General features: G+C 41.9%; 1 protein-coding gene across 1 annotated transcript in view; it reads left to right on the top strand.

The window, feature by feature from the left end:
- The window catches only part of LOC125455814 (uncharacterized protein CCDC198-like), a 32,429-nt gene extending 9,516 nt beyond the window's left edge, over nucleotides 1–22,913 (top strand). The window contains exons 3-6 of the mRNA XM_048538288.2: nucleotides 435–512; nucleotides 10,595–10,690; nucleotides 15,015–15,171; nucleotides 22,177–22,913. Coding sequence (XP_048394245.1) covers nucleotides 435–512; nucleotides 10,595–10,690; nucleotides 15,015–15,171; nucleotides 22,177–22,424 — 579 coding nt within the window. The 3' untranslated portion in view covers nucleotides 22,425–22,913. The remainder of the gene's footprint in view (nucleotides 1–434; nucleotides 513–10,594; nucleotides 10,691–15,014; nucleotides 15,172–22,176) is intronic.
- The last annotated feature ends 3,281 nt before the right edge of the window (nucleotides 22,914–26,194 follow it).

Genomic DNA, 26,194 nt, shown 5'->3' with positions numbered 1-26,194 from the left:
AAATTGTCATAATTATTTTCATGAATGAACTTTGGCCAATCAGCATTAACTTGTTTAATATGAGCTTCATCCCCAATTTAAAGAAAACTAAGACTAAATATAAGTTTACAAGGGTGGGATATTATCATATTAAGCATAATTACAGCACTTCTTCACAATTATATAATTCTCTTTATGTTAGTTTACAACCAAAAACAACCATTATGTTATACTCAGTCCACATCACAGAACAAAAGCATCTGTCAATTCAAAAAAATAATGGGTGAAAAATGTCATTCTTCAGCTGATGTTTTGGTTGTGTCGACATTACAGAGTTATGTTTGTTCTCTGCCAATATTTGTACGGGTCATGCTGACCAAGTCTGACCAATTTCTTATCTATCACCAAGTTTAATGTCAGCATGTGTAAAACTTCTTTCATTCTATATATTTTAGCGACTTGAACCCATTAATTGTGGTACAGTGATCACCTCTGAGAAACCTGAAGGAAGACAACGAGCATGCAAAACTCAGGTGAATTATTCCACATTAATTAAATGCATCCAGTCTGTTGCATTAAAGTCGAAACAAAGACGATAATGTGGGCAGGTGTCATGGCTGGAAAGGCTCAGAAATTTTGGCATTCCAATTATTTTGTTTTGCATCAGCAGCTCCTTCCTAGATTCTTCCTACATCATGCAGCATACCCCAGTCTAGACATTGACCAGCCAGTGCAAAATCATAGAAAGATAGGGCTGAATTCGACAACACCTAGCTGCTCCTCCCTGTTGCTCTCGAAGGCCTTTTGGAAGCCCCTTAACGAGAATGATTTTAACCTGTATTTCCCCTGCTCCCTGCTCTGTCGACCTAGCAGTCCACCCCCCTTACCAAGACCTGCCAGCTTGACTCCACAGAAAGACACAGAATCACCATGTTCTGGGCTACCGATTTCTCTCGTTTGGGGAAATCAATATGGTGCTAGTGGTGGCCACTCCTCCCAGTGCTATTGGAACAAAAGAGCTGCTGACCATTTTATTGGCTGATAGATCTTGGAGATGGGGGCACCTTTCATTCAGGGTGCAAGTCCGAGCTTCAGCCAATTAAAGGCCATTAAACGAGCAGAAGGTAAACTGGTCAAACGCAAGTGGGATTGCCCATGATTTTAGTGCTGGATGGAGGAGGATTTGTTTCAAGACAAAATGTTTGAAATTTGAAGCTAGGGACTGGATTTGATATGCCCCTGATGGATGCTTGAAGGGTGGCACCCTTGCCAACCATTTCTGTAATATACCAGTGGCATGGTGGTTCAGTGGTTAGCACTGCTGCCTCACAGCGCCAGGGACCCAGGTTCAATTCCACCCTCAGGCGACTGTCTGTGGGGTGTTTGCACATTCTCCCCATTTCTATGTGGGTTTCCTCTGGCTTTTCTGGTTTCCTCCAAAGATGTGCTGCTAGGTGGATTGGCTGTGCTAAATTGCCCAAAGTGTTCAGGGATGTGTAGATTTGGTGGCTTACAGGGGGTTGGGTCTGGTTGGGATGCTCCCAGGGTCAGTGTGGATTTGTTGGGCCAAAGGGCCTGTTCCCACACTTTAGGGATTCTATGATCTATGATACCAATTCATTTGAATGAGTAATCAAGGTCCGTTATGCTTGATCTAAATAATATGCTGTCCATGCCATTATGTAGTTGGCATGGGTGCTTGAATGGGAATGGAAAAGTGATTCTAAAGTTTTTTTTTAAATTGTGTGGGGTAAGTTGAGTGCTATATTGGGTGTGGGGTGAGTGGGGTCGGGAAGGGTGTTGGGGAGGGCAGTGGCGATGGGGTGCCTGGTGGAGTATGTCTCTGAACTTAGTGCCATACCTTACTCCTGATCAGGGGGAGGCAATGGCCTAGTGGTATTATTGCTGGACTGTTAATTCAGAGACCCAGTTAATGTTCAGGGGAGCAGGTTCAAATCCACCCACAGCAGATGTTGGAATTTGAGTTCACTAAAATATCCAGAATTAAGAATCTAATGATGATCATGAATCCATTGTCAATTGTTGGGGGAAAATCCCATCTGGTTCACTTATGTTATTTAGGGAAGGAAACTGCCACCCTTACCTGGTCTGGTCTACATATGATTCCAGACCCACAGCAATGTAGTTGACTCTGAACTGCCCTCTGGGCAATTGGGGAATAGGGATGGGCAATAAATGCTGCTTAGGCAGTGACTCATCCCATTACTGATTTTTTAAAAATCTGCTTGCCTTTCTTAAGGTGGTTTAAGCCCTGTGGCCCCAAACACATGACTTCTCTCAATATAGGATCCATTGGGCCTCCTCTGTAGGACTGGGTGCAGTCCTGGCACTGCCCCGACTAAGCTCTTGGCATTACCAGGGTTGATAGTCTGCCAGCTTTGCGGCTGGGAGTTCTTCTTACTAAGAGGTGGAAGCTCCACTGCTCAACACTATAGCCTGAGTTAGAGAGCAGTCTGCTCCCACATCCCATCTATAAAATTCCAGCCTAGGAGAGGGAAGGAGCAGTACTACTAGAATGGATGTGAGTGGAGCAGAGGAGTATAACCAGCATGACACCTTTGCATCACTCTGTTTCACATTTATCCTTGCCATTCACACTGTTTCATTCCACTGCCATCTTACCTTTAACGCTGCTTTGTTCCACTCACAGTCCAGTTTATTATGTTACTGTAATCAAGTTCTTGTCTTCTATACAGCTCCCCTCAGCTCCAGCCTTTACTATTTATGGACTGGGTGGGATTTTAAAATAAATGGAAATGGAAATTTTTGAATGTTTGGTAAGGTTACATTGACAACAATGTATATAATAACAATGCTTAATAAACTAACTTGGATGCAGGTCCTGAAAACCTATTTCAGTCGAAGATACTGTTTGAATTACTCAGTTTTGCAAAGTAACTAGTGTGTCAGAAAAAGCTGAATGGTTTTAAGCTGTGTTGCTTACTAACCATCTGGTGAGGGTTGATTGTTACATATTGTTTTGAAGCTTATGGACAGCTTGTTCAGTTTGTGTTTCTCTGCAGTGATTTTCAGTTCTTTAGTACAATACAACTTGTTTAGCAATTATCAAGGCACCTTCCACCAGAAATTAGTGATTTAGTAATATTTTTCATGTTGCATAAAAAAGAAATTTGTAACTCCATTATATAAGTTTACAGAGAATATGATGAATCACAAACCTTCTACTGTTTTCATTTGGAATTTATCAAATATACATGTGTGTCTCAGTGTCACTTTGTTAGTAAAACTTCAGGAAGGAAAAATAATTTGGAGTGGACTTCTTATGTTGTTTCAGCGGTGTGCCATCGTTGTGTTATCTAATTCATGTCCTGTTGAGCAATAATAAAATCTCTCCATGCAGTTTTAAAAACAAAGAGCCAGGCTACTATAAATTGCCAAGATTTAGGTTCCACAATGAATGTGTTATCGGTGACACAATGCAGAAAGGACTGACGGTAAAAATATAGGAGCTTAAAATCAAAATGCTGCAATACTCACCAGGTCAGGCAGCTTGGGACATGGAGCAGGTTTCAAAATTTATGTCTGTGATTGGAAAATTAGCATTGGAAACATTGCACACAACAACCAAAAACTCAATGACAAAGGCAAGCATTTAAAGGAAGATCGCCTATATGTATTTTGATTGTAAGAGCAGCGAGGCCAGGAGTTAGAATCTGTGATGAGCTGCTGTTCCAATCTCAGGGCAAAATCTTTCACCTGCAGAGGAGCGTGGACCTGAGTAGGGAGAGTGGAAACATACCCAAACCTTTCCTGCCCCTCCCCTCCCCAACTAGCATCACATTCTGTACGGGAAGATACATGTCAACCTTCCCACTCTGTGACTGGTTCAGGCCTTTAACTGACCAATTAAAGAGTTAGCACACCATCTTAATTTGCAGCTGCAGGCAAGCCTGGCAGTGTGTGACATTCACAGTAGTGTTAATCCGTGAACAGTTTGAATGAAACCTTGGAGCAGTCCTCATTCATGGGAATCAGGGATCAAAATGCCTGACAGGGAACTGGACGTTCAGCAGGGGATTGCTGACTTTTGCTCCTTATCCCTCTGTTCCTTTTTTTTTACCACAACTTCCAATCCAAGAAACACCTATCCACATCCCCTAGTTTTGTCCTGCATTCCCCTGGGACTCCAGGACGGTCTTCCACCAGTAGCCAAGGCACCCGCCATGATGGAGTGGAGCACAGAGCTGCTGATTATGGAGCCTGGATTCCAGGGGAAGGCACATCAGTGCTTTGTCACAACGTTATAGGCATGTGGTTTAGCAGGTTTTCCCTGCGTGATGCATAAGTCTCCACACACTGATAAGATGCTGGTGTGATTCCAGCCATAGATTCTGCCTCTCCCTTGTTGGTACTCCAGTGCCTCCAATTACAGGTCTGTTTCCTCCTTTTTTTTTTCCTGATCTTTCCCTTCACCCGGCTCGGTTGTCCAGCAGCACAGCCTAGATGTTGGATATAGCCCTGCGCTTAGATCTGGTGAGTTCTCCCAGCAGATTGTTGAGCTGCTATCGTTGCGATGGTGAGCTGGAGTTGGCGGGGGGGGAGGTGGTGGAGGGGGGGAGGTGGCGGTCTCAGTCAGTGATGGCCAGGTCCAGGGGGCTCGACTCATGTGGGATTTTGGCCTCGACTGGCTCAATATAGCAAACATTGCAAGATGTAGTAGCCAGTGGTAGCACTAGGTGGGTCAGCTCTGAAGCAGTGGGTCTTGGCTTTGGCCTGAGCTGATGCTAGCAATAGAATTACTGTCTGTCGTGGTGGTGTCACCATAGGTTCTGTGCTGCATCTGTCCACGTCTGGTTGTCACCTGCTAGGCCCCAGGTGTGAGACCTGGGGGAGTTTAAGATATAAAAAGAAATTCGCCAATCTTATGGATATTTGGGGGTGAATTTCTCAATGTGTGTTTGTGTTTTGTTGAGTCTGATCCCCAGCAACTTTCCTCATTTTTTTTCACTTTTCACCTCCATAATTAAGGGTTCAGGTTCTTGGTTGACTTTCTTAGGGAATTGCAAGGCAGGAAAAACAGAAGTGTTCATCATTGCTGTTACTTTCCAGATTTACAATGCGGACTGGAGTCAAGTTGCACCCCACTTCAGATGTTTCAAGCCAGGGACTGTCTTTCACATGCTGCTTCTCAGCCATTATCACAATAGACATGGTCCAGAAAGGAAATCTGGCATTTTGTTTGACTGACAAGGATCTGGAGATGCTGGTGAATGGGAGTCAGCCCTGGGTCAACGCTGTAGCCTCAGTAAATATAATGCACAGAAGTGCATGAAGAAAGTGAATGCTCCTCTGCACTTTGCAAATGCCACCATCTTCTCTGTCCAACTTCAGACTCAGAGAGCCATCACTCACTCTCACTCTGGCATTACACACAGCTCTCACCAAGTACCCCGGACTACAATTCTCACTATGCATCATGTTCATTTACCACCCACCACATCCTCCCAAACTAGTAGCACTCCATGCCGCCTGTCCTCACTCACTGGAACTTTTCACTACACCTCCTGCTCCTGCAATACCATGAACAGCTCTTCCATCCACTTTGATCAGACACAATCCCTTCTTTTGTCCCATTGCAGGAAAAATTGCCTTACAACCAGGTCGAAAGGATAGGGTTGGAATGGGGGAGATGTGATAGAGACAGTGCCACACACTGGTGGATTCCTCACACTATATGAAGCAGATATATTCAAGCTGGCTGGAGATGAGCACGACCTGCCATCTGGAGACGTCAATGGGTAACTAACCAATAATTTTCATTCTGCTGTGCAGCACTGCTCTCTCACTGCCATCAACTGAATCTTTACCCCAGTAAAACAACTAATTGCCTCGCAGCATCGAGCAAAGGTCGGTCCTGAAGGGGCCATTGCTGGATATCTCTGATCCAACTCCACTTCTGAGGAAGAAGCCATTAAAACCTTGAAGGATTCACCTTCAGGGCTTTCACCTACATTCTCCATTGACTCAGCGACTATTAACTCAGTGGGTTCTCTTTCTGTAGGTTACCCTCAGGAGCACAGCCTGGTGAAAGCATCAGTGACACATTTTTGCAGTAGGTTGGGAAAGAAGCACAGCAAGTCCTGAGCACACAGGGACTTCAGGAGAACAGAAAGCTGCTCAGCTCCAGGCAGAAGGTGATCCCATGGTTTCAGCCAATAATGGCTGGATCAACCTGCAGAGACAGGCACAGGAAGAGCAGGCAGCTTTTCCAGAGGCTCGCAGTAGGCTGGATCAAAGGAGCTGCACTCCATCATTCCAACTGCTGGTGATCAGCATCAATGTCAAGGTGAGGGGTGGGGATGTGGTGTGGGGGCAAGGAAAGATATTCCCCCCCCACCCCACTGGGGGAATCATGAAAAGACACCTGTAGAACCTTCAGATGTTTCCTCTGAAGACACTCCGGAGGTGCCCCACCCCACCACTTACCACGTGCTAGGGACCTGCAGTCTTCCCAACTGAGGAGGGTGAGCCTGCATCTGGGCAGAAATCTCTCAACTGACCTTAGCCCTTTAGACCGGAATGTCCCCACAGACAACCAGCAAAGCCTTCCAGGCCAAGAGGTCAACTACGAAGCAGACTCCCTCTACACCAGCTACATATCTCAGCACTGCATTTAGATGTAGTGGGAGAGAAAAGGAAGGTTAAAAACGTACTGAGGGCACAGGTGAAACATTTTTGCAAAGTTGTTTTTGTACTTTTGTAAACATATCCTCACCCGGACTCTTAAAATGTCTTGTCCGGTATCTTTGTTGGCGTCGGACATGTTGCAATCATGCAAATGTTAGAGATGAGCAGCTCCTTCAGACATCCCATGGACGTTAGAAGTTGCAATTGCCAAATGTTGCTAATTTCTCATGAGCGAGTGGCCCTTGACTGCAGATGGCATCAGATATCTGGGACTGTAACCAAGCCATTACACTTTAACAAAAAAACAAATTGCTGAAAAAGCTCAGCCGGTCTGGCAGCATCTGTAGATAGAAATCAGTTAACATTTCAGGTTGAGAACCTTCCTCAGAACTGCCAGAGGCAGTCACTGAAGAATGTGATATGATGTTCAGAATGTGAAATGAGTTTTAACAAATACTTCGTCGAACACCAGGAGTGACAGTGAAATTAATGACAGTGGACAAGAAAAGTTATTGGAATGGAAAATTGTAGAGAGGAGTAGAACTTCTTCAAAGTGGGCATGCCTGGAAGACATGTGTGGATGCTGTAAATCAGAATCAAAAACAGAAATTGCTGGAAAAGCTCAGCAGATCTGGTAGCATCTGTGGAGAGAAATCAGCATTAACAGTTTGTGTCCAGTGACTCTTCCTCAGAACACTTTATGCTTTACTCATTACACTTTAATGTAGACAGCATTGAGGCTAAATGCAATGTGCAAGGATTGCACTGCTGTTTAAAGTTGGGAGATGTACAACGGGCAGTTCTTGTGTCCACTCTCCCTCATAGTTCCTTGACCTACCTAGTAAAGATGCACAAAGCACTTCCTGTCCCAAGCTCAACACTGTCATACAGGATGCAGAAGCATTTCAGGTTAACTTAGCAGGCTGAAACATTGAGGATAACTCATGAAAGAAGAGTCAAAGGGAGATAGCTTAGGATTGTTCTCAACGAGCTGCCTATAATGAGAAACTTCATTATACGTTCAGATATAATTTGCCACCTGAAGTCTTAAGGTATTTAGCATTAATGCAGTACAATCTTAGTGTCTAGGGATTTGGTTAGTGGGCAGACTGGTTGCCAATGCAGAGTGATGCTAACAGCATGTGTTCAACTCCTGCATTACATCTAAATACAGTGCTGAAGTATGTAGCTGGGTTGGAGGGACTCTGCTGAGGTTATCAAGAAGGACTCTCTTTCTCACCCATTCTTGTTGCCTGATGCATGGTGACCCTCAAGTTAAAGTACCACCAGTTATTGCTGTCTGATGGGAAACCAGCCCTGTGGTCCAGTAAAGCTCTGCCAATGTTACTCTTTTTAGTGCACTGTCGTACTGCTACATTTTGCCTAGTTGTTGATTAGACTTGAAATGCGTAGGCAGTTGAAAGTCGGAATCGCCCAAAGATATCAAGGATACAATCAGATGGATAGTAATGCATTTATTCTCCAACCGCACATCTGATATGTGTTTCTGGGAGGTAGAATTGGTCCTTGGTCTTGAAATCATTGGCATTTTTTTCTCTAGTTCCTTTTCAATTCTTCTATTTTATCAATGGATGTTCTGAAATAATTTATACAAGAGCTTTCTCCAGATCAGTTTCTTTTGAATAAGGGTTTTCCATGCATTGACATCCATGTTGTATTGCCTGAGGAAAGCCTTCAAGAGTCTTTGAAATACTTCCTTTGACCTTCACTGTTTTAAGGGCCTTCTTTGAGCTGGGTGAAACTGATTTGCTTTGGTAAGCAAAAATCAGGCATCCTAAACACATGCCCGGCCTAGTGGAGTTGATTTCAGATGACCATGGCCTCAATCCTGATACTTTTAGCTGCTTCAAGGATGCTGATGTTAATATGTCTGACCTCCCAGCTGACACCAAGAATCTATCTCAAACTGCATTGATGATACTCCTCAAGGGCCTTGAGATAATATCTATATGTAGTCCAAGTATTGAAATCCTATAAAATAGTCTGTTATAAAATGGGGAGCTTAAAGTTTAACTTGTCAGCATTTCTGGACCCATGATTTTCTTTCATACCTGCAAGAGTTAGAGTATCTGGAGAGACAATGGGGATTTGTTTATATTGTAAGAGTTTGGACAGAATGAATAATGAAAAGCATTAATGTCTGTTATTGGTTAAGAAGAATGAGAAATTGATTTCTTTTTGCTTGGGGGGAAGAATCATAGCATGGAAAGCCTTAGGTTTCAGTTTGCACAAGTCCTGGTGGAAATCAAACATAAACAGTTTCTCCTGGAGAACGGAGTTAGTTTAGAACTACTAAGAATTAGGTTACGTCAGTACAAGGGCTTACTTTGAAAGTTCCAGACCAGAAATGTTTGGGTAAAACCCTGAAGTGATTATTTGAATGTAAGAAAATTTAGGGTCAGTTGTCAATAAAAGACTAGCAAACTCTCAAGACCAGGAACTGCAAAAGACGGTCAATTCAAACCGATAGATGTGACAGAGAAGGGAACTCCGTCTGGTGTTTGAATACTGTAAAGTATTATAAAGATAATGTTGGAATAAATGAAATTGTATTTTATCATGCATTTCATAAGCTTTGAGATTGTGTTATGTGTAAACAGTTTGGTTTATTCTATTTTAACTTCATTATTTTGCGTAATGAATTTCTGTTTTTTTTTATTAAAGTCAGATATGCAGCATTGTGTGCTTGTGTTTCAGTGAAGGACCACTTCATTTGATTTTTATAAAATCATACAAGAAGTCAGATTTCAGTCTGGGATCTTACTGATGGGAATGTCATCTGGAATCATACTACTACTAATGAGATGTGAATGCATGCAATTAGGACAGAAACCACTTAATAGCAAGAAATTAAAATAGTCATTTAAAGCTTATGGGGAAAATAAGGAAGTAGTTACTTGACTTTTGGATTCCAATATTTTTCATTCTCTCAGCTTTTTCTCAGTATTCTCACTATTCCCAACACTGCTTCAGAGACAATTTTGTGTGGATGGACCCATTAAGAAAGACCTAATAGTTTAATTTATCTTTAATTTTTTAAAGACAATCTTTCAACACTTAAGTTCTTACAATGATGTGGAACAGCACTTTTATGGGTTATCTTATAAATTGAAAACCTCTTATCCTAATAGACAAAAAAATAACTAGGGAGACAATAGGGCCCATTCAGGTGCCCATGCGGATCTTATGTGTGAAACTGCAGGAGAGGTGTTTGATACCAAACCAGCATTTTGCATCAGTGTTTACTGTGGTGAAGGATATGGAAGCTAGAGAACTAAATAATGAGATCTTGAAAAATGTCCATATTACAGAGGAGGAGGAGGTGCTGGATGTTTTAAAATGCATAAAGGTGGATAAATCTCCAAGCCATAATCAGGTGTACCTAGAACTTTGTGCGAAGCTAGGGAAAAGATTGCTGGGCCCCTTGCTGAAATATTTGTATCATTGATAGCCATGGGTGAAATGCCAGAAGACTGGAGGTTGGCTAATGTGGGGGAACCCAAAACTGGACAGCATACATTTGATGTGAGTAAGGAAAGACCAAAAGGGGACAAAGAGGCAACATTTTTCACACAGAGGGTAGTGTGTGTACGGAATGAGCTGCCAGAGGAACTGATGGAAGGCTGGTACAATTCCAACATTTAACAGGCACCCAGATGGATACATGAAAAGGAAGGGTCTAGAGGGATATTGGCCAAATGCTGGCAAATGGGACTAGACTACTTTGGGATATCTGGTCAGCAGAGATGAGTTAGACCAATATGTCTGTTTCCATGCTGTCCAGCTCTGTGACTCTAATAGGTTTTATAACATTACATACTGAGATTAACACTATATTCACAAATTGAAAAGAGGGAATTTTCCTTGGTAATGTTCTTCAGAATATATTTTGACAGCACTATCATAACCTTCACTTCTTCCTAAGGCACAAGAAATGCAAGCAGAAATTGCAAAGCAATTTTCCAGGAGACGACAGAAAATCCAAAAGATGCAATATGAAAAGCAAAGAAGCCAGCAGGAGGTCAGTTTTTTTTTTAACTATCAAGTGTCTGTTGTGTCCCATTTTACAACTAAATGTCTACAGTGCAGTAGGTGGAAATCAGGATGGTTAGTCAGTTCTCTCAATTGCATTGTCATCATCTTAGAAATACCACAAAAGTATTACTTGCAAAATGAATTTTCCTTGTCAGCTAGCCCAAATTTACATAATAGAAAGTTCATATATAATAATGCTACTTACGGTAGCAAGTTAGGAAGTAATTATTTTAACTGTATAAAGATATGTAATGATTTTAGGAAACAGGGAAAAGATGGTCAGGAATATCTACAAGGCTAAAGGTGGATAACCTGCAGTGTTGATTATTGGTATGAAGGAGGTAGACCAGATTGGTTGTAGGTCTGATGATAGTGGCAGGAGGACTTCATGGAACAAAAGGCCTGAGCAGTTGAGAACAGTTGGTGGGCAGACCTATCTTGAACAAGTTCAAACCAAAACTGAATTATTGAAATTGACCATGGATAATGTCCAGAGAACAGTAGTAATGGATCAGTAGTAGTAGACCAGGCTAATGCCCTGGGGTCATGTTCCAATGTTAACACAGCAGATCGTGAAATTTGAATTCAATAGTTCAAAAAAAAACTGCAGTAAAAAGCTGGTGCAAATAACTGCCAAGTGGGTGGAAGGGCAAAGGGGCCTCTTTCCATGCTTTAAAACTCTATGAATTGAAGACTTTTTGACCAGGAAATATGCCAGTTTTACACAGGTTATTCATGCTAATATTCAAATCAAATAAATATAGTGGGTGCCCAAATTACAAATTGTCAGATTTATGAATGCTTGGATATATGAATGTGATCTTAGACTGATTGATTATTTTGGTGACAATAAAATCACAGTGAAATGCTTTGTTTATGAGTGACACAGGCAGATCACTGCAAGCAAAGGAGATACAGATCAAAAAGACTTGCAGGCACACAGGTTACATGCAGGTTATATTATTTGAGGCTAAAGTCCATTCAACAGTCTGATAACGGCCGAAAAGAAACTGTTCCTGAACCTGCTCGTGTGTGTGTCTTCTGCCTGATGGAAGAGGTTGTAGGAGGTCATTACCAGGGTGCGATGTTGGCCACCTTTCCATCGCAGAGAGCCGTGTAAATGGAGCCCTGGATGTAAGGTTGGCTTCTCTGATGGCCTGGGCTGTGCACATGCCCTTCTGTAGTTTCTTACTATCCTGGGCAGAGCTGTTGCTAGACCAGGACATTATGCACCCAGACATTATGCTTTCAATGGTGCATCTGTAGGAGCTGGTGAGGGACCTTATGGACAAGCCGAATTTCCTGAGCTGCCTGAGGAAGAAGAGGCATTGTTCTGCCTTCTCGACTCTCGCATTTAGGTAGGAAGTCCAGGACAGGTCGTCAGTTACGTCATTGCAAGGAACTTGATGCTCTTCACTCTCTGGACCTCAGTTCCATTGATGTAGATGGGGGCATGTTCTCCTCCTTTCCTTCTAAGGTCAATGATCAGTTCTTTAGTTTTGCTGACATTGGGAGACAAATTGTTTTCATTACACCACACCACCAAGCTCTGTATCTCCCTTCTGTATTTTGACTCATTGTTGTTAGATGTCTGTCTCACTACAGTGGTGTTGTCAGCAAACTTGTAGATCGCTTTGGCAACACAGCCGTAGGTGTAGAGGTAGTACAGTAGGGGGCTGAGGATGTGTCCTTGGGGGGTGCTCCAGTGTTGGGTGTTATTATGGAGGAGATGCAGTTACCTATCCTCACTGGTTGTGGCCTATGGGTCAGAAAGCTGGGGATCCAGTTGCAGAGTGTAGAGCCAAGACCGAGGTCTCACGGTTTTGAGATCAGTCTGGAGGAAATAATGATGTTGAAGGTGGAGCTGTGGTCAATGAACGTGAGTCTGACCTAAGTGTCTTTGATGTCCAGATGTTCCAGGGATGAGTGCAGGGCTAGGGATATGGCATCCTCTGTGGGCCTGTTATATCAGTAGCAAAACTGTAGGGAATCAAGGGAGGCTGGGAGACTGGAGTTGATGTGGGCCATGACCAGCTTCTCAAAGTACTTCATGATTATTGAGGTCGCAGACACTGGGCAGTAGTGGTTAAGGCACGTTGCATGTGCTTTCTTAAGTACATGGATGATTGCGATCTTATTGAAGCAGCTGGGGACTTTGGCTTGTAGGAGAGAGAGGTTGAAGATATCAGTGCACACCTCCACCAGTTGGTCCACACAGGATCTGAGTGCTCAGCCGGGCACACCATCCGAGCCAGTCACTTTCCTTTGGTTGACTTTTCCTACTTACGAAAGGCTACTTTATATTGTCTTGAATCATGTTCCGATCTGTGTACAAATCAACTTGCAAATGTCTCAAGAATGGAGCCTGTTCACAACCTGGGGACAGCCTGCGGGATGAATTCTACAGTGTCAGAAACATATTGCACGATTGTTTCTACATTAGACTGTTCTGTGATAAAAAGAAGCTATTAATTAGCAGTTCCATTCGTCCAGCAACAGACTCATTCAGGTTTTCTTATGCTTTAGGAATATTGTCTAAAACAAACTTCGCATAGAATATTCCGTACAGAAGCCTGCCTAGTCTATGCTGGCATTTATACTTTCCATGAATGTTCCCCCCATTCAATCTATTTTATATTATCTTTTTGACATATCTATTTATTACTTTTCTGCAAGCTATTTGGTGCAGCCATTTCTGGTAGCAGCAAATTCCACTTTCTCGTATTTCCCTATGGTATTTATTCACAATTGTCTTGTATATATGACCTCGGTTTGTAATCTCCCAGAAGTGGAAACATTCTCTTCGGATCCACCGAACTAAACCATTTATAGTATAAAGAATTTGTTTGGTCCCCTCTTAAGTTTTCCAAGAGGAAAAAACCCAACTTTTTCAGTTGGTCTCTGTACCTAACCTTCCACCTGTAAATTTTTGTAAATTGGTAAATTGTTGTTGCACTTTCTCCAGTCGCCTTTAAGATTAACATAACTTCAGGACTTTTGAATTTAAACCTCTAGAAATAAATTCCAGTGCTTTGCTTAGTTTTAGTTGATTCACTGGCCAATGGTGCTACTTGTAATGAATCGTTTACATGCATCCTTAGATATTTTGGCTGTTGAACCCCATTCAGTCTCTTATTTTAAAAATGTAGGCAATATTTTTGTTTTTTTTCCTCCCAAAGTCCATCACCTCACATTTATCAATGTTCATGTTTATTTGCTAATTAGTCTGCAAATGTTCTACTGTTTTCTTCTACTGCAATGAATTCTCTCATTATTAGTTATATTAGTGTGTACACATCCCCTCCTTTCTAGGTTTGGTGTCTTCTGCAAACTTTAGTGATGCTGATGTTGAGTTACTGACGCCCAAGTTCATGTCATTGACATAAATCTTGAGTAAGCATGGTTCCAGCATGGATGGATGGAATGAAACTCATGGATTCTTTGCTCCTCTGTATAATTACTCTTTAATCCTGCTAGCTGCTTTCTAACCTTATAATCACAATTTTACTATACATTCAGTTATTTGTCTTCATGCTCCATATATTCTAACTTCTGTCAGGACCCAACTAAATGTGCTTTCAAAGGCTTTTAAAAATGTAAATAAATGACATTTAATGCAAGATCCTGTCCTTGTCCACTTTTGCAGTTAGCTCTTTAACAAATTAGGTTGGTTATACATAACTTAGCCTTTATTTTTATTATAGTTTTTGCCATTGGGTGCTGTTCTCTCACTTTTGTTTTGGAAAGCATTATTGTGTTTCAGATTACAGGTCTATATATCCCAGGATATGTTGTTTCTCCCTTTTCCTATTTTAAGGATCAACATTTAGCTCTCCATTAGTCTCTGGCAGTACATTCTGTTCTATGATTTCTTGTACATTTAAATAGTGCCTCTACTCTATCGCACCTAGTTTTCTTGAATATGCCTGGGTGCATACCATCTAGACCTGGGATCTTGTCCTCTTTCAGTATTGAAGCCATATTCTTCGACAGAGTTCTATCCAGAATTTATTAGAGATAAATAGGATACAGAGAATTCAAATTTATATTGTTGATAAACGTACAATAAGTTGCCTATTTTTACCCTCAGTGTCTGAAATGCAGCCATAATATAACCATGCAGTAAAGTGGAGAGAACCTATATAAATTCAAATGGAATGAAATATCATAACCTCGAAGTTTGATTCACTTTGTAATTGTTTTTTTTTTGCCCAAGGTTCATATTGAGCTTTCAGTTTAAAGTTTTATAATTTATTTTTTCATAACCTAATGAAAATACTGGTCATGGTTTTGCTCATTTCTTTGAACAGGCAATTCGCCTGCAGGGACAGACAGCACTGAAGAGGAGTCTTCACCTGGACACTGGCAAAACTAAACAGAAAATAAAGGATCTTGGAGCCAAAAAAGCAAGGGAAACAGCACAAAATAACACCCATCAAGATCAATACTATATTGCAGTAGATGATGGTAACTAAATTATTCTTTGGGTTAAATGGAAAAACACTGATGAATTATTTTAACAAGACTTCTGGACCTAGCTGTTAAATGGTGTGATTTCTTGACATTTGTGAAGTTGTAATTCAAAATATTTTGTGTTTACAAAAATGTATTTTGAATAGTATTTTGTATTAATATTGGACCAATTTCCTACTTCCAAACTGTGGGTCATTTTTGGCAGTGGGAAATTTAGCTGTACTTCAGAAGGATTTTCTTGTGCATGAATGCAAAACACATCAGCTCAGACATATATAATCTTCTGCCAAATACAGCAGTCAAAACAAATATTGAGGTAGATTTTATTCTTCCTACAGAAACATAAGGTTTTTGAAAACCACATAATTTACAACACAGTCAAATTTGAACAACTTTTCAAGTTCAGGTTCATTTCTAAGAAAGGCTTAGCAAGCAATCATCCTGAACCAGAGATTCTTTAAAAACCTGTAGCTACATAGCTGGTAACCCTGCTATTCTTCTTTGGTTATTTGGTTCACATTGATGAAAAAATGGGCCATGATTATTTGGTTTTCATTCAACAATCCTCAAAATTGTTAAGTGGCCTTTCTCTATATAACACAGGACAGGAACAGGACTTTCGGCCCATCAAGCCTGCGCCAGTTCCTAGTCCTGAATTAGACCCACTATTTATTGCTTATAATTGATTTCTATCCCTTTGTTTGTCTCTCGTTCATATGTCTATCAAGATATGCTTTAAACGTTGCTAACATGGCTGCTTAAAGAAGGGGCAGGACTGGCAGCTTAACATTCCAAGATACCGCTGTTTTAGACAGGACAGAAAGGGAAACAGAAGGGGTGGGGGAGTTGCATTGCTGTTTAGGGATCACATCACAGCTGTGTTGAGAGAGGATACATCGGAGGAATCTTGCATTGACGCATTATGGGTGGAGGAGCTCCGGAATAGGAAGAGTGAAATCACAAATTTTGGAAGTCTTCTATAGACCTCCTAACAGCCCACGTGAGACAGAGGAGCAGATATGTAGTGAGACACTAGAAAGGTGTGAAAAAAGCAGGATAGTTGTGGTGGGTGACTTCAACTTTCCTCGTATTGACTGGGACTCCCTGAGAGCCAAGGGCTCTGATGGAGAGCAATTTATAAAGAGGGCTTTTTGAGACATTATATTCATAATCCAACCAGGGAGGAGGCCATGCTACACTTGGTATGAGGGAATGAGCCAGGAGAGGTGATCGATGTTTTAGTAGGAGAGTATTTTGGGCTGGCTGACTGTAACCCCCTAAGATTTTGAGTAGTCATAGATAAGGACAAGAGTGGCCTTCAGGTGAGGGTTTTTAATTGGGCAAATTAGACAAGAACTGGGGAATGTGGATCGGGTGCAGTTATTTGATGGCAAATCTATGTCTGGCATGTGGGAGGCTTTTAAGGACTAGTTGATTAAAGCACAGAACATGAATGTCCTTGGAAAATTAAAGGATAGGAATGGCAGGATCCAGGAACTATGGATGACAAGGGAAATTGTAAACTTAGTTAAAAGGAAAAAGGAAGCATATGATAGGTCCAGGCAGCTACAAACTCCTGTTGAGGAGTAAAGAGAAAGTAGGAAGGAACTTAAATACAGAATTAGGAAGGCTAAAAGGGGCCATGAAATGTCTTTAGCAAATAGAGTCAACAAGAATCCAAGGCTTTTTATGCATATATTAGAAGAAAGAGCATAGTAAGTAAAGAGCAGGCCGTCTTGAGGACAAAGGAGGGAAGTTATGCATGGAGCCAGAGGAAGTGGGAGAGATCTTTAATAAGTATTTTATATCGGTATTCACCAAAGAGAAGGACATGACTGATGTTGAGGTCAGGGATGAGTGTCTGAATACTCTAGACAACGTCAATGTAGTAAAGGAGGAAGTTTTGGATATCCTAAATTGCACTAAGGTAGACAAGTCACCAGGGCCAGATGGGATCTATCCCATATTATTTGTGAAAGACAAGGGAAGAAATAGCTAGGGCATTAGCAGATATCTTCAGATCCTCTTTGACCACTGGTGAGGTTCCAGAGGACTGGCGATTAGTCAATGATATTTCCTTGTTTAGGAGAGGGAGCAGGGGTAATCCAGGAAATTATAGGCCAGTGAGTCTGACATCTGTGGTGGGGAAGCTCTTGGAGAAGATACTGAAAGACAAGATATATGCACTTTTGGAAGAAAATGGACTAGTACAGGTTTCATGCAGGGAAGGTCATGTCTCACCAATCTGATCGAATTTTTTGAAGAAGTGACAAAGATAATTGATGAGGGAAGATGTGTGGATATAGTTTATGCGGACATTAGTAAGGCATTTCATAAAGTTCCCCACAGCAGATTGATACAAAAACTAAAATCACATGGGATTCAGGGTGGGCTGGCTAGATGGATACAAAACTGGCTTGATAAAAACCGAAAGAACTGCAGATACTGTAAATCAAGAACAAAAACAAAATTGCTGGAGAGACTCAGGAGGTCTGGCAACATATGAGAATCAAAAAATAGAGTTAACGTTTTGGGTCCGATGACCCTTCCTCAGAACTGATGGTGGCTGGGAAAACATTAGTTTATATTCACAAAACTAGCTTGGTCATAGTAGACAGAAGGCAGCAGTTGAAGGGTGTTTTTCAAAATGGAGACCAGTGGTGTTCCACAGGGATCAACAGGTCCTCTGTTGATTGTAGTATACATAAATGACTTGAAGGAAAGTGTGGGTGTTATGATTAGCAAGTTTGCAGATGACACAAAGATTGGTGGAGTTACTGATAGTGCTGACAATTGTGGAAGGATACAACAGGATATAGATAGGTTGGTGACTTGGGCACAGAAATGGCAGATGGAGTTTAATCCAGACGAATGCAAGGTGATGCATTTTGGAGGATCAAATTCAGGTGTGAATTATACTGTAAATGGCAGAACCCTTAGGAATATTAACATAAAGAGAGATGTGGTTGTGCAGGTCCTCAGTTCCCTAAACATGGCAGCACAGGTGGCCAAAGTGATTAAGAAGTCATGTGGTGTGCTTGTCTTCATCTGCTGGGGCATGGAGTACAAGAGTTGCTTGTTAGGCCGCATTTGGAGTATTGTGTGTAGTTTTGGTCGCCACACTACCGGAAGGATGTGGAAGCTTTAGAGAGAGCGTAGAGAAGGTTCACCAGGATGTTGTCAGGTCTCAAGGGCATTGGCTATGGGGAAAGGTTAAAAGGTTAGGATTGTTTTCCATGAAAGATGGCGGCTGAGAGGAGACCTGATAGAGATCTACATAACTATGAGAGGCACAGACAGGGTGGATAGTCAGAGGCTGTTTCCCAGGGCTGAAGTTTCAATTACAAGGGGACACAGGTTCGGGGGTGGGGGGGGGAGTGGGGGTGGCGCAAAAGTTTCAAGGAGATATGCAAGGAAAGTTTTTCATGCAGAGAGTGGTAGGAGCCTGGAATGTACTGCCAGAGGAGGTGGTGGAAGCAGGCACATTGGTGACATTTAAGAGGCATCTAGATGGTTACATGAAGTTGCAGGGAATAGAGGGATATGGAGCGAATAACAGCAGAAAGTTTGTTGTGTTTAAGCCAGGGCATAATGATCAACACAGGCTTGTGGGGTCATAGGGCCTATTCCTGTGCTGTACTTCTATTCTTTCGTTCTTTGCTTCCGCCATTTCCACTGGTAGTGCATTCCAGGCACCCAACACCCTCTGTGTGAAAAATTCTCCCCTAAACTTTCCTCCTCTCACCTCGAACCTGTGGCTTTTTCCCATTGACCTTTCCCTCTGAGAGAAAGCCTTTGACTATCCAACTAATCTATGCCTCTCCATTCAAGCAGCTGTTCTTTTCTTCTTAACAAGCATTGAAGAATCAGATTTATAGGGTTAAATCTTAAAGTTCTTTTGCAAAGTCCAAATTGCATCAGGGTTTTTGGAGGCACCTCTACTGTGAGGCCTAGTGAGTTTTCTCGCTGAATCTTACCCAATTCAACTCCGCCTCTATGGCTTTCTGCTTCAATCTCAATGTGTTCATGGTCGCCCAAACCTCCAAATCCCATCCTGATAGCCCTTCCTGTGAAGCCCATAGGCTTTGCATCCCCCAAGTTGGTCCACCAACATGGTGCTTAACAAGCAATAATTCTCCTTAATTGCCAATTCATCACTATCTAGTGGAATACTGCTTACCAAATGCATTAAAGAGGGAGTGAGGCCCCTTGTGGTGTAGTGGCAGTATCCCTATCTCTAGACTAGGAGGCCCGGGATCAAGCCCCACCCAGTCCAGATGTGTATAGTAACAAATCCAAGTAGATTGATTAGAAAATGTATAAGAGATGGAGGCCACATGCTCCCAACTTCAAAATAGGCCTCACTGACTTCTCATTCAATTTTGCCACAATCTTCTATTCCATGTACTCAGACCCCTCTGGGATTCTGCCCATATAAATGACTGACTCAGAGCTTTGATGAAGAGTCACCTAGACTCGAAATGTTAGCTTGTTCTCTCCATGGATGCTGCTGGACCTGCAGTGATCTGCAGCATTTTTCATTTCCAGTACAGCTCTTGATGTGTTCTCCTGCAATTCTCACTGATCCAGGGTTGATCTTCTGCTTTGATGGTAGTGGTAGAGTGAGGGATATACTGGACCGTGATATTATAAACTGTGGCTGAATACAATTCATTTGCTGATGGCAGCTCACAGTGCCTCATGAATTTCCAGTTTTGAGCTATTAGAAATGCCATCAACATTTTGTTACCGCTCCCAAATGCTACCTAACCCATTTCTTTTGCACATTTGACATCAATTTTCTTTTAAAATATATTCAATACTCCAAAGTAAAATGTGGAATTCTATTTGCCTTTAGAACTTGGGTTCCAAAGTTGCAAGTGCAAGATGGAATCAGACCTGACAGGCCCTGAAGCAGAGCTTTGATAGCCATGAGAATGTCTTAGTGTCAAGCTGATCTCGTTGAAAGGCCTGTTTCATTTCTCAGTTGAGTCATAAGATTCTAAGCCCTGAAACCCACATCCCTATCTATCCCTCCTATCTATCCTGGCCCTCCATGCTAACTCATTCAAACTCAAGTCCCCATATACCATTATGGTCCCTCCTCCTTATGCCACCTCATGCCATTCATCCTTCCCCTACCCCATGGTCACTTATACCATCATGTAAACTCACCCAGTGTCCACCTTTGTCAGCTTCATGAGCTAGACAGAGATGAAATTAGGTACAGTTTTAAAAATATAATATAGCTATCATTTTATAGACTTGACAGTGAAAATATCTCATTTGTGAAACTCCATTCAAAGCTTTATAAAAATCTCAAGCGTCTAATCTGTTTTAAAAACAAAAAAAACTTGTATTCATGGCCCTGTAAAGACTGCTGATCCTAAATTATTTGATGTCTTAAGAAAATTGGAATCCCCCTGCTGAGATAGTTGTAGCTTTTGGAAATCTACCAAGAATTCATAAAGTTCCCATGGGGGAATGTCAACTAACAATTACTGAAACTGCTGAGATAGATGATACACCATCTGACCTGTCAGTCAAAGCAATACAGCAGAGTTTTATTTGTACTCTCACTACAGTCTGTTTATCTTTCATGTGTAAAGGGCTTTGGATTTAATTAACTTCAGATCTCGACAATTAAACCCATCTTATCTGCCCTTCAAGATTGTTTATGATTACTCTGTAATTTCAAACTCCCTTTGTTTAAGGCCTTGCAACAGCCAACATAGGTTTATCTGAACTCAGCACTGTGTTCCAAAGGCTCTCCTGACTTCCGTATCTTTCATGTACCAATCATACCCCACCTCCAGACCCCTACTGGCAAAAATTGGAGCTGTCAGAAAAGTGCTCTGCACCTGGATCCTTCTGCCATTTTTTGAAGTTTGTTGAGTGTTATTGATTGCAAAATCCCTGTTAAGAATTTTACCATGTAGGGAAGTTTTGCTTTCCTTTACTTCTCCCAAACTACTTGTCATACTTATGTCACCTATCTATGCCCTATTGTCAGGATGTAATTTGATAACAACAAACTTTTCTCTTGTGCCCAAATCATTTATATGACGAGTAAATGGGTGATTTTGGGACATGCCAGCATTTGCATCCTGAAAATTAATAAAAAAACTTTACCTTTTGCTCTTGGCTTTTCACTGCATGTCTGCTTCTGTATTTAAGTGCCAACACTTTCTTTAACAGCATGCCCTGTGCTTTTTGGATCAAGTTTCTAATGAGGCAGCTTATCAAATGCCTTCTGAGAATTCATACAACACATCCACTATATTCCTTTTACACCCTGTAATGTCCTCAAAAATGTGCAAGGAAATTAGTCAAGTGTGATATACCCTTGACAAATCTGGGCTGTTTGTTCCCCTCTAATCCACGCCTTTATAATTATTCATCAATTCTATCCTGTATCATAAATTGCAAAGGGATCAAAAATTCTTGACCTTTCTGGCAGTTATAGTTCAGTAGTAATTCCAGAGGGAGCATGGTGGAAAAAAAAGACACAAACTTGGCTGGAGTTTGCATATGCTCAGCTGTGTACTTCTGTAGGCTGCTTGATATTAATTTTTAAATTTATTCTGTGTGTACAATGATGCTAACATAAGTGCTGTTCCTACCCTCTTGTCCATGGCTGCTTTCCAGCATGTTCTGCTTTGAGGAGCTGCCCACACTAATTGGCAAGGTTTAGACTGCAGCCAACATGGCTTCTGTCTGTCTTTGTTGTTGGCACCAGGCAGGCAGTTCTCCAGTGGCAGTGAGCTTCTCTCCTGCCCAAATAGGCCATTTGTCAGGCTCCCAAACCTGCATTGTAAATCTGGCCCATTGTATCTCTACCCCAATTTTAATTTCATTACACCAGGAATTAATCATTCTAAATGGACAATGGAGCAGAAAATCTACAGCCTAATACTCAAAAGTTCAAAAGAACATTTTTTTTCCATTTAAATGTAGTTATGAACCATTTATGTTTTGTTTAATTCTCCTTTAATTTAGATAATCCATGGAATGATTTTATTTCACCAATGCTCTTCATAAATGATAACGCGGGCAATAATAACGACTTCAGGATAAATGAACAATTTATGAAGGATCCAGCAATATGGAACATTTCCAGCAACAGCTCCAGCAATGAATCCTTGGCCTGTTGGATGGATAATACCAGACAGTCACAGCACAGATTGATGAGAACTAAGACTGAACGAATCTTAGTGTTTGATGAATTCTTTGATCAGGAATTATAGCTTTTCTATTGAACTGAATCAAGCCAAATCATTTCACAGAGACATGACAAGTTGGTGGAAATAGTTGACAATCTGCTTGGAATACAGCATGAATTGGACAGTGAACAAAGATTACATAGGCAGATCACCGGAAGTAACTGAAAGACAATTCTAATGAAAACAAATGTATGAGATGTCTTCACTTCAGTAACATTGTCCTTGCTGAAATTTGCCATTTTTCAGTGACAGCTGCACCCTCAGAGCAGGGCAAGAACAGCATTTTATTGGCAATGAGAGTATTTGTGAAGATAGAGGCTTTACTTCAGTACATCTTGTAAAAATGACATTTTTTTTCTGCATAGAAAGCTCTCTGTAATGTTTACAGGACACTGCTCATGCCTGTGGTCTTTCTGTTTCCATAGAATTGTTGGGTCTTATGTTACCTTTTGCTTTCCCTTCCATTTGTACTTCCTTTTCTGTTTCTTTTGCATTCCTGCCACTGGAAGCTTCATGGGCCAAAGTTTGTCTTATCTTTTAATATTTTCCTGTTCTGTTTATGAACCTGTGTTCATCAGCTATATTTTTTAAGGTGATGTCTTCCTTAGGTTACAATACATCTGATAAGGATTCATCAGCAACACTGACTATAGTGCTACTTTATATGAATTCTGATGTTAGGTCTCCACTCTTGCATACTTTAATTCGCATGTAAAGATCATTCATTAAAAACATCCATTAGTTTCGGGAACCTGTTCTTGAATTTGGCACTTTCCAGAATCCTCTCGCTACTCAGATTGAAACAGTTGTCAAAGGCTTTGAAGACCTTTTCAGATTTATCAAGGATCTCATTAATGCCCTGACTCGCAATAGCTTTATCTGCTACTGTTCCAATGGAGTAAAGTACTGTGCTACTCTGTTCAGCTTCTGAATCATTGTCGAATCCTGAAGCAACTTGGTACCTCAAAGTTTGTTTCCTCCAGAGTGTCCAGTTCTGAATTTGATTTGGTCCTTCCATGTGTCCAAACTTCTCAGGTTGTCTCAGTTTAGAATCCATAGTTTTTCCAAGCTTTTCATTGCTCTATCTGAAAATGGTCCTTTCAGTCTTTGAATCTTTCCCATACTGCTCATCCTGCTGTGGTCACTTTATCTCCCTGGGATATCTACCATCTGGACTTGGTATTTATTTTTTAATTGAGAAGAACTCTTGAAATTCACTTCTTTGAAATTTATTTTCATAATAAGGACGTTATTAGGATTGAAAGGTTTGAACCTTGCGGACAGGCTTTTTTCACTGGACCGTCGGAGACTGAAGAGTCGACCTTATAGAGGTTTATAAAATCATGAAGGGCGTGGATAAGGTGAATAGTCAAAGGCTTTTCCCCAGGGTGGGGGAGTCCCAAATGAGGCAATATTGGTTTAGGGTGAGAGAGGAAAGATTTTAAAAGGACCTGAAGGGCAACTTGGTCATGCAGAGGGTGGCGTGTGTGTGGAATGAGTTGCTAGAGGAGTGGTGGAGGCTGATACAATTAAAAGGCATCTGGATGGATATATGAATAGTAAGGGTTTGTTGGAAATATGGGCCAAATGCTGGCAAATGGGGCCAGGTCAGATTGGGATATCTTGTCTGAGTTGGACCAATAGGTCTGCTTCTGTATTGTATGAATATATGACACTGTCTCTTCCCTCCCTTTCCCTTGACTGTCACATATTTGGAGTAGCTTTCCATTTGACTTTCCTTTGCTACTTTGCCGTTGCCATATCATTGCTTTGAGCCCGGATCTAGAGTTGTAGGGATTTTACTTTAAACTGCCCTTGCCAGCAATTTGGTTTTCCAAGTGATGTCTGCCTAATGTGCCATTAGAATCCACGCTTCTAAAATTCCTCTTAAGAGTTTCCCACCAGATCTACAAACTTTGCTTGGTTCTCTGACTTAAAATCTGTGATCACTAGATCAGGATTTTTTCACAGACACAGACTTGAATGACTTTGAAAGTTAATTTTCGAACCGTCATTGCTTTCATTTTGGATATGGTACAGCTTTGGAGTTCTTCAGTTGTCCGTTATTGAGTTTGGCACTTTTGGCATCACTTTTCCAGGTCCTACTGTCACTCTTGTTTAAAGTTGAATGTTCAGTATCTTGGGTCTGTTGCTGCTACCACCTCATTGCATGTCGGTTAGTCTATTTTCTGAATGGTTGCTGAGTCATTGGTATGTTCAAAAAACAAGCTTATTATATACTAAGGAAGTGCATACATGATGAGTACATACATTACTCTGCAGAAACTATGAATCATCAACCTTTCCAAGTCTGCCAGTCGTGTGTTAATTGTCATTGCAGGAGGTACGTACTCCCATATATTAACCTTTACAAACCCTTAAACCACAGTGAGTAATATACAAATTTAGGCTTTAAACTGTGAGGATCTTAAGGCACTCCATCCTCTGTGCTGGAGACCTTGAAGATAGGCAATGTTTAGGAACTTTGAGCTGAGTTCAAGCCCTTGCTCAAGCAAAGGGCCCTTTCAAAGCAAAGTAGATTTGGGAGCAAGATAATAAAATGTGAGGCTGGATGAACACAGCAGGTCAAGCAGCATCTCAGGAGCACAAAAGCTGACGTTTTGGGCCTAGACCCTTCATCAGAGAGGGGGATGGGGTGAGGGTTCTGGAATAAATAGGGAGAGAGGGGGAGGCGGACCGAAGATGGAGAGAAAAGAAGATAGGTGGAGAGAGTATAGGTGGAGAGGTAGGGAGGGGATAGGTCAGTCCAGGGAAGACGGACAGGTCAAGGAGTTGGGATGAGGTTAGTAGGTAGATGGGGGTGCGGCTTGGGGTGGGAGGAAGGGATGGGTGAGAGGAAGAACAGGTTAGGGAGGCAGAGACAGGTTGGACTGGTTTTGGGATGCCGTGGGTGGAGGGGAAGAGCTGGGCTGGTTGTGTGGTGCAGTGGGGGGAGGGGACGAACTGGGCTGGTTTAGGGATGCAGTTGGGGAAGGGGAGATTTTGAAACTGGTGAAGTCCACATTGATACCATTAAGCTGCAGGGTTCCCAGGCGGAGTATGAGTTGCTGTTCCTGCAACCTATGGGTGGCATCATTGTGGCACTGCAGGAGGCCCATGATGGACATGTCATCTAAAGAATGGGAGGGGGAGTGGAAATGGTTTGCGACTGGGAGGTGCAGTTGTTTGTTGCAAACTGAGCAGAGGTGTTCTGCAAAGTGGTCTCCAAGCCTCCGCTTGGTTTCCCCAATGTAGAGGAAGCCACACTGGGTGCAGTGGATGCAGTATACCACATTGGCAGATGTGCAGGTGAACCTCTGCTTAATGTGGAATGTCATCTTGGGGCCTGGGATAGGGGTGAGGGAAGAGGTGTGGGGGCAAGTGTAGCATTTCCTGCGGTTGCAGGGGAAGGTGCCGGGTGTGGTGGGGTTGGAGGGCAGTGTGGAGCGAACAAGGGAGTCACGGAGAGAGTGGTCTCTCCGGAAAGCAGACAGGGGTGGGGATGGAAAAATGTCTTGGGTGGTGGGATTTAGATTTGGGAGCAAATTTATGTAAATGCAGTGACTTGGCAGGATTCTCGCAACCAAATACGGTCCATGACTATGGGGCCATTACTCAAGGAACTCAATCTTCTGAAGACATTCCCTTCAATCTTCTGGCTGAGACCCATTTTAGCCTCATGTTCCTGTGACTAAGACTGTCCCTGCAAATACAGCTGCATAGTACACTCGTAGACACTGTGAACTTGAGAGGGGTAGCTTGAGCACCATGGTACCCACTTGAGTGGCCTGCCT

This window comes from Stegostoma tigrinum, chromosome 10, assembly GCF_030684315.1.
Source record: "Stegostoma tigrinum isolate sSteTig4 chromosome 10, sSteTig4.hap1, whole genome shotgun sequence".
Lineage (NCBI taxonomy): Eukaryota > Metazoa > Chordata > Chondrichthyes > Orectolobiformes > Stegostomatidae > Stegostoma > Stegostoma tigrinum.
The sequence above is the reverse complement of the archived record's forward strand: the minus strand, read 5'-3'. Positions and strand labels throughout refer to the sequence as shown.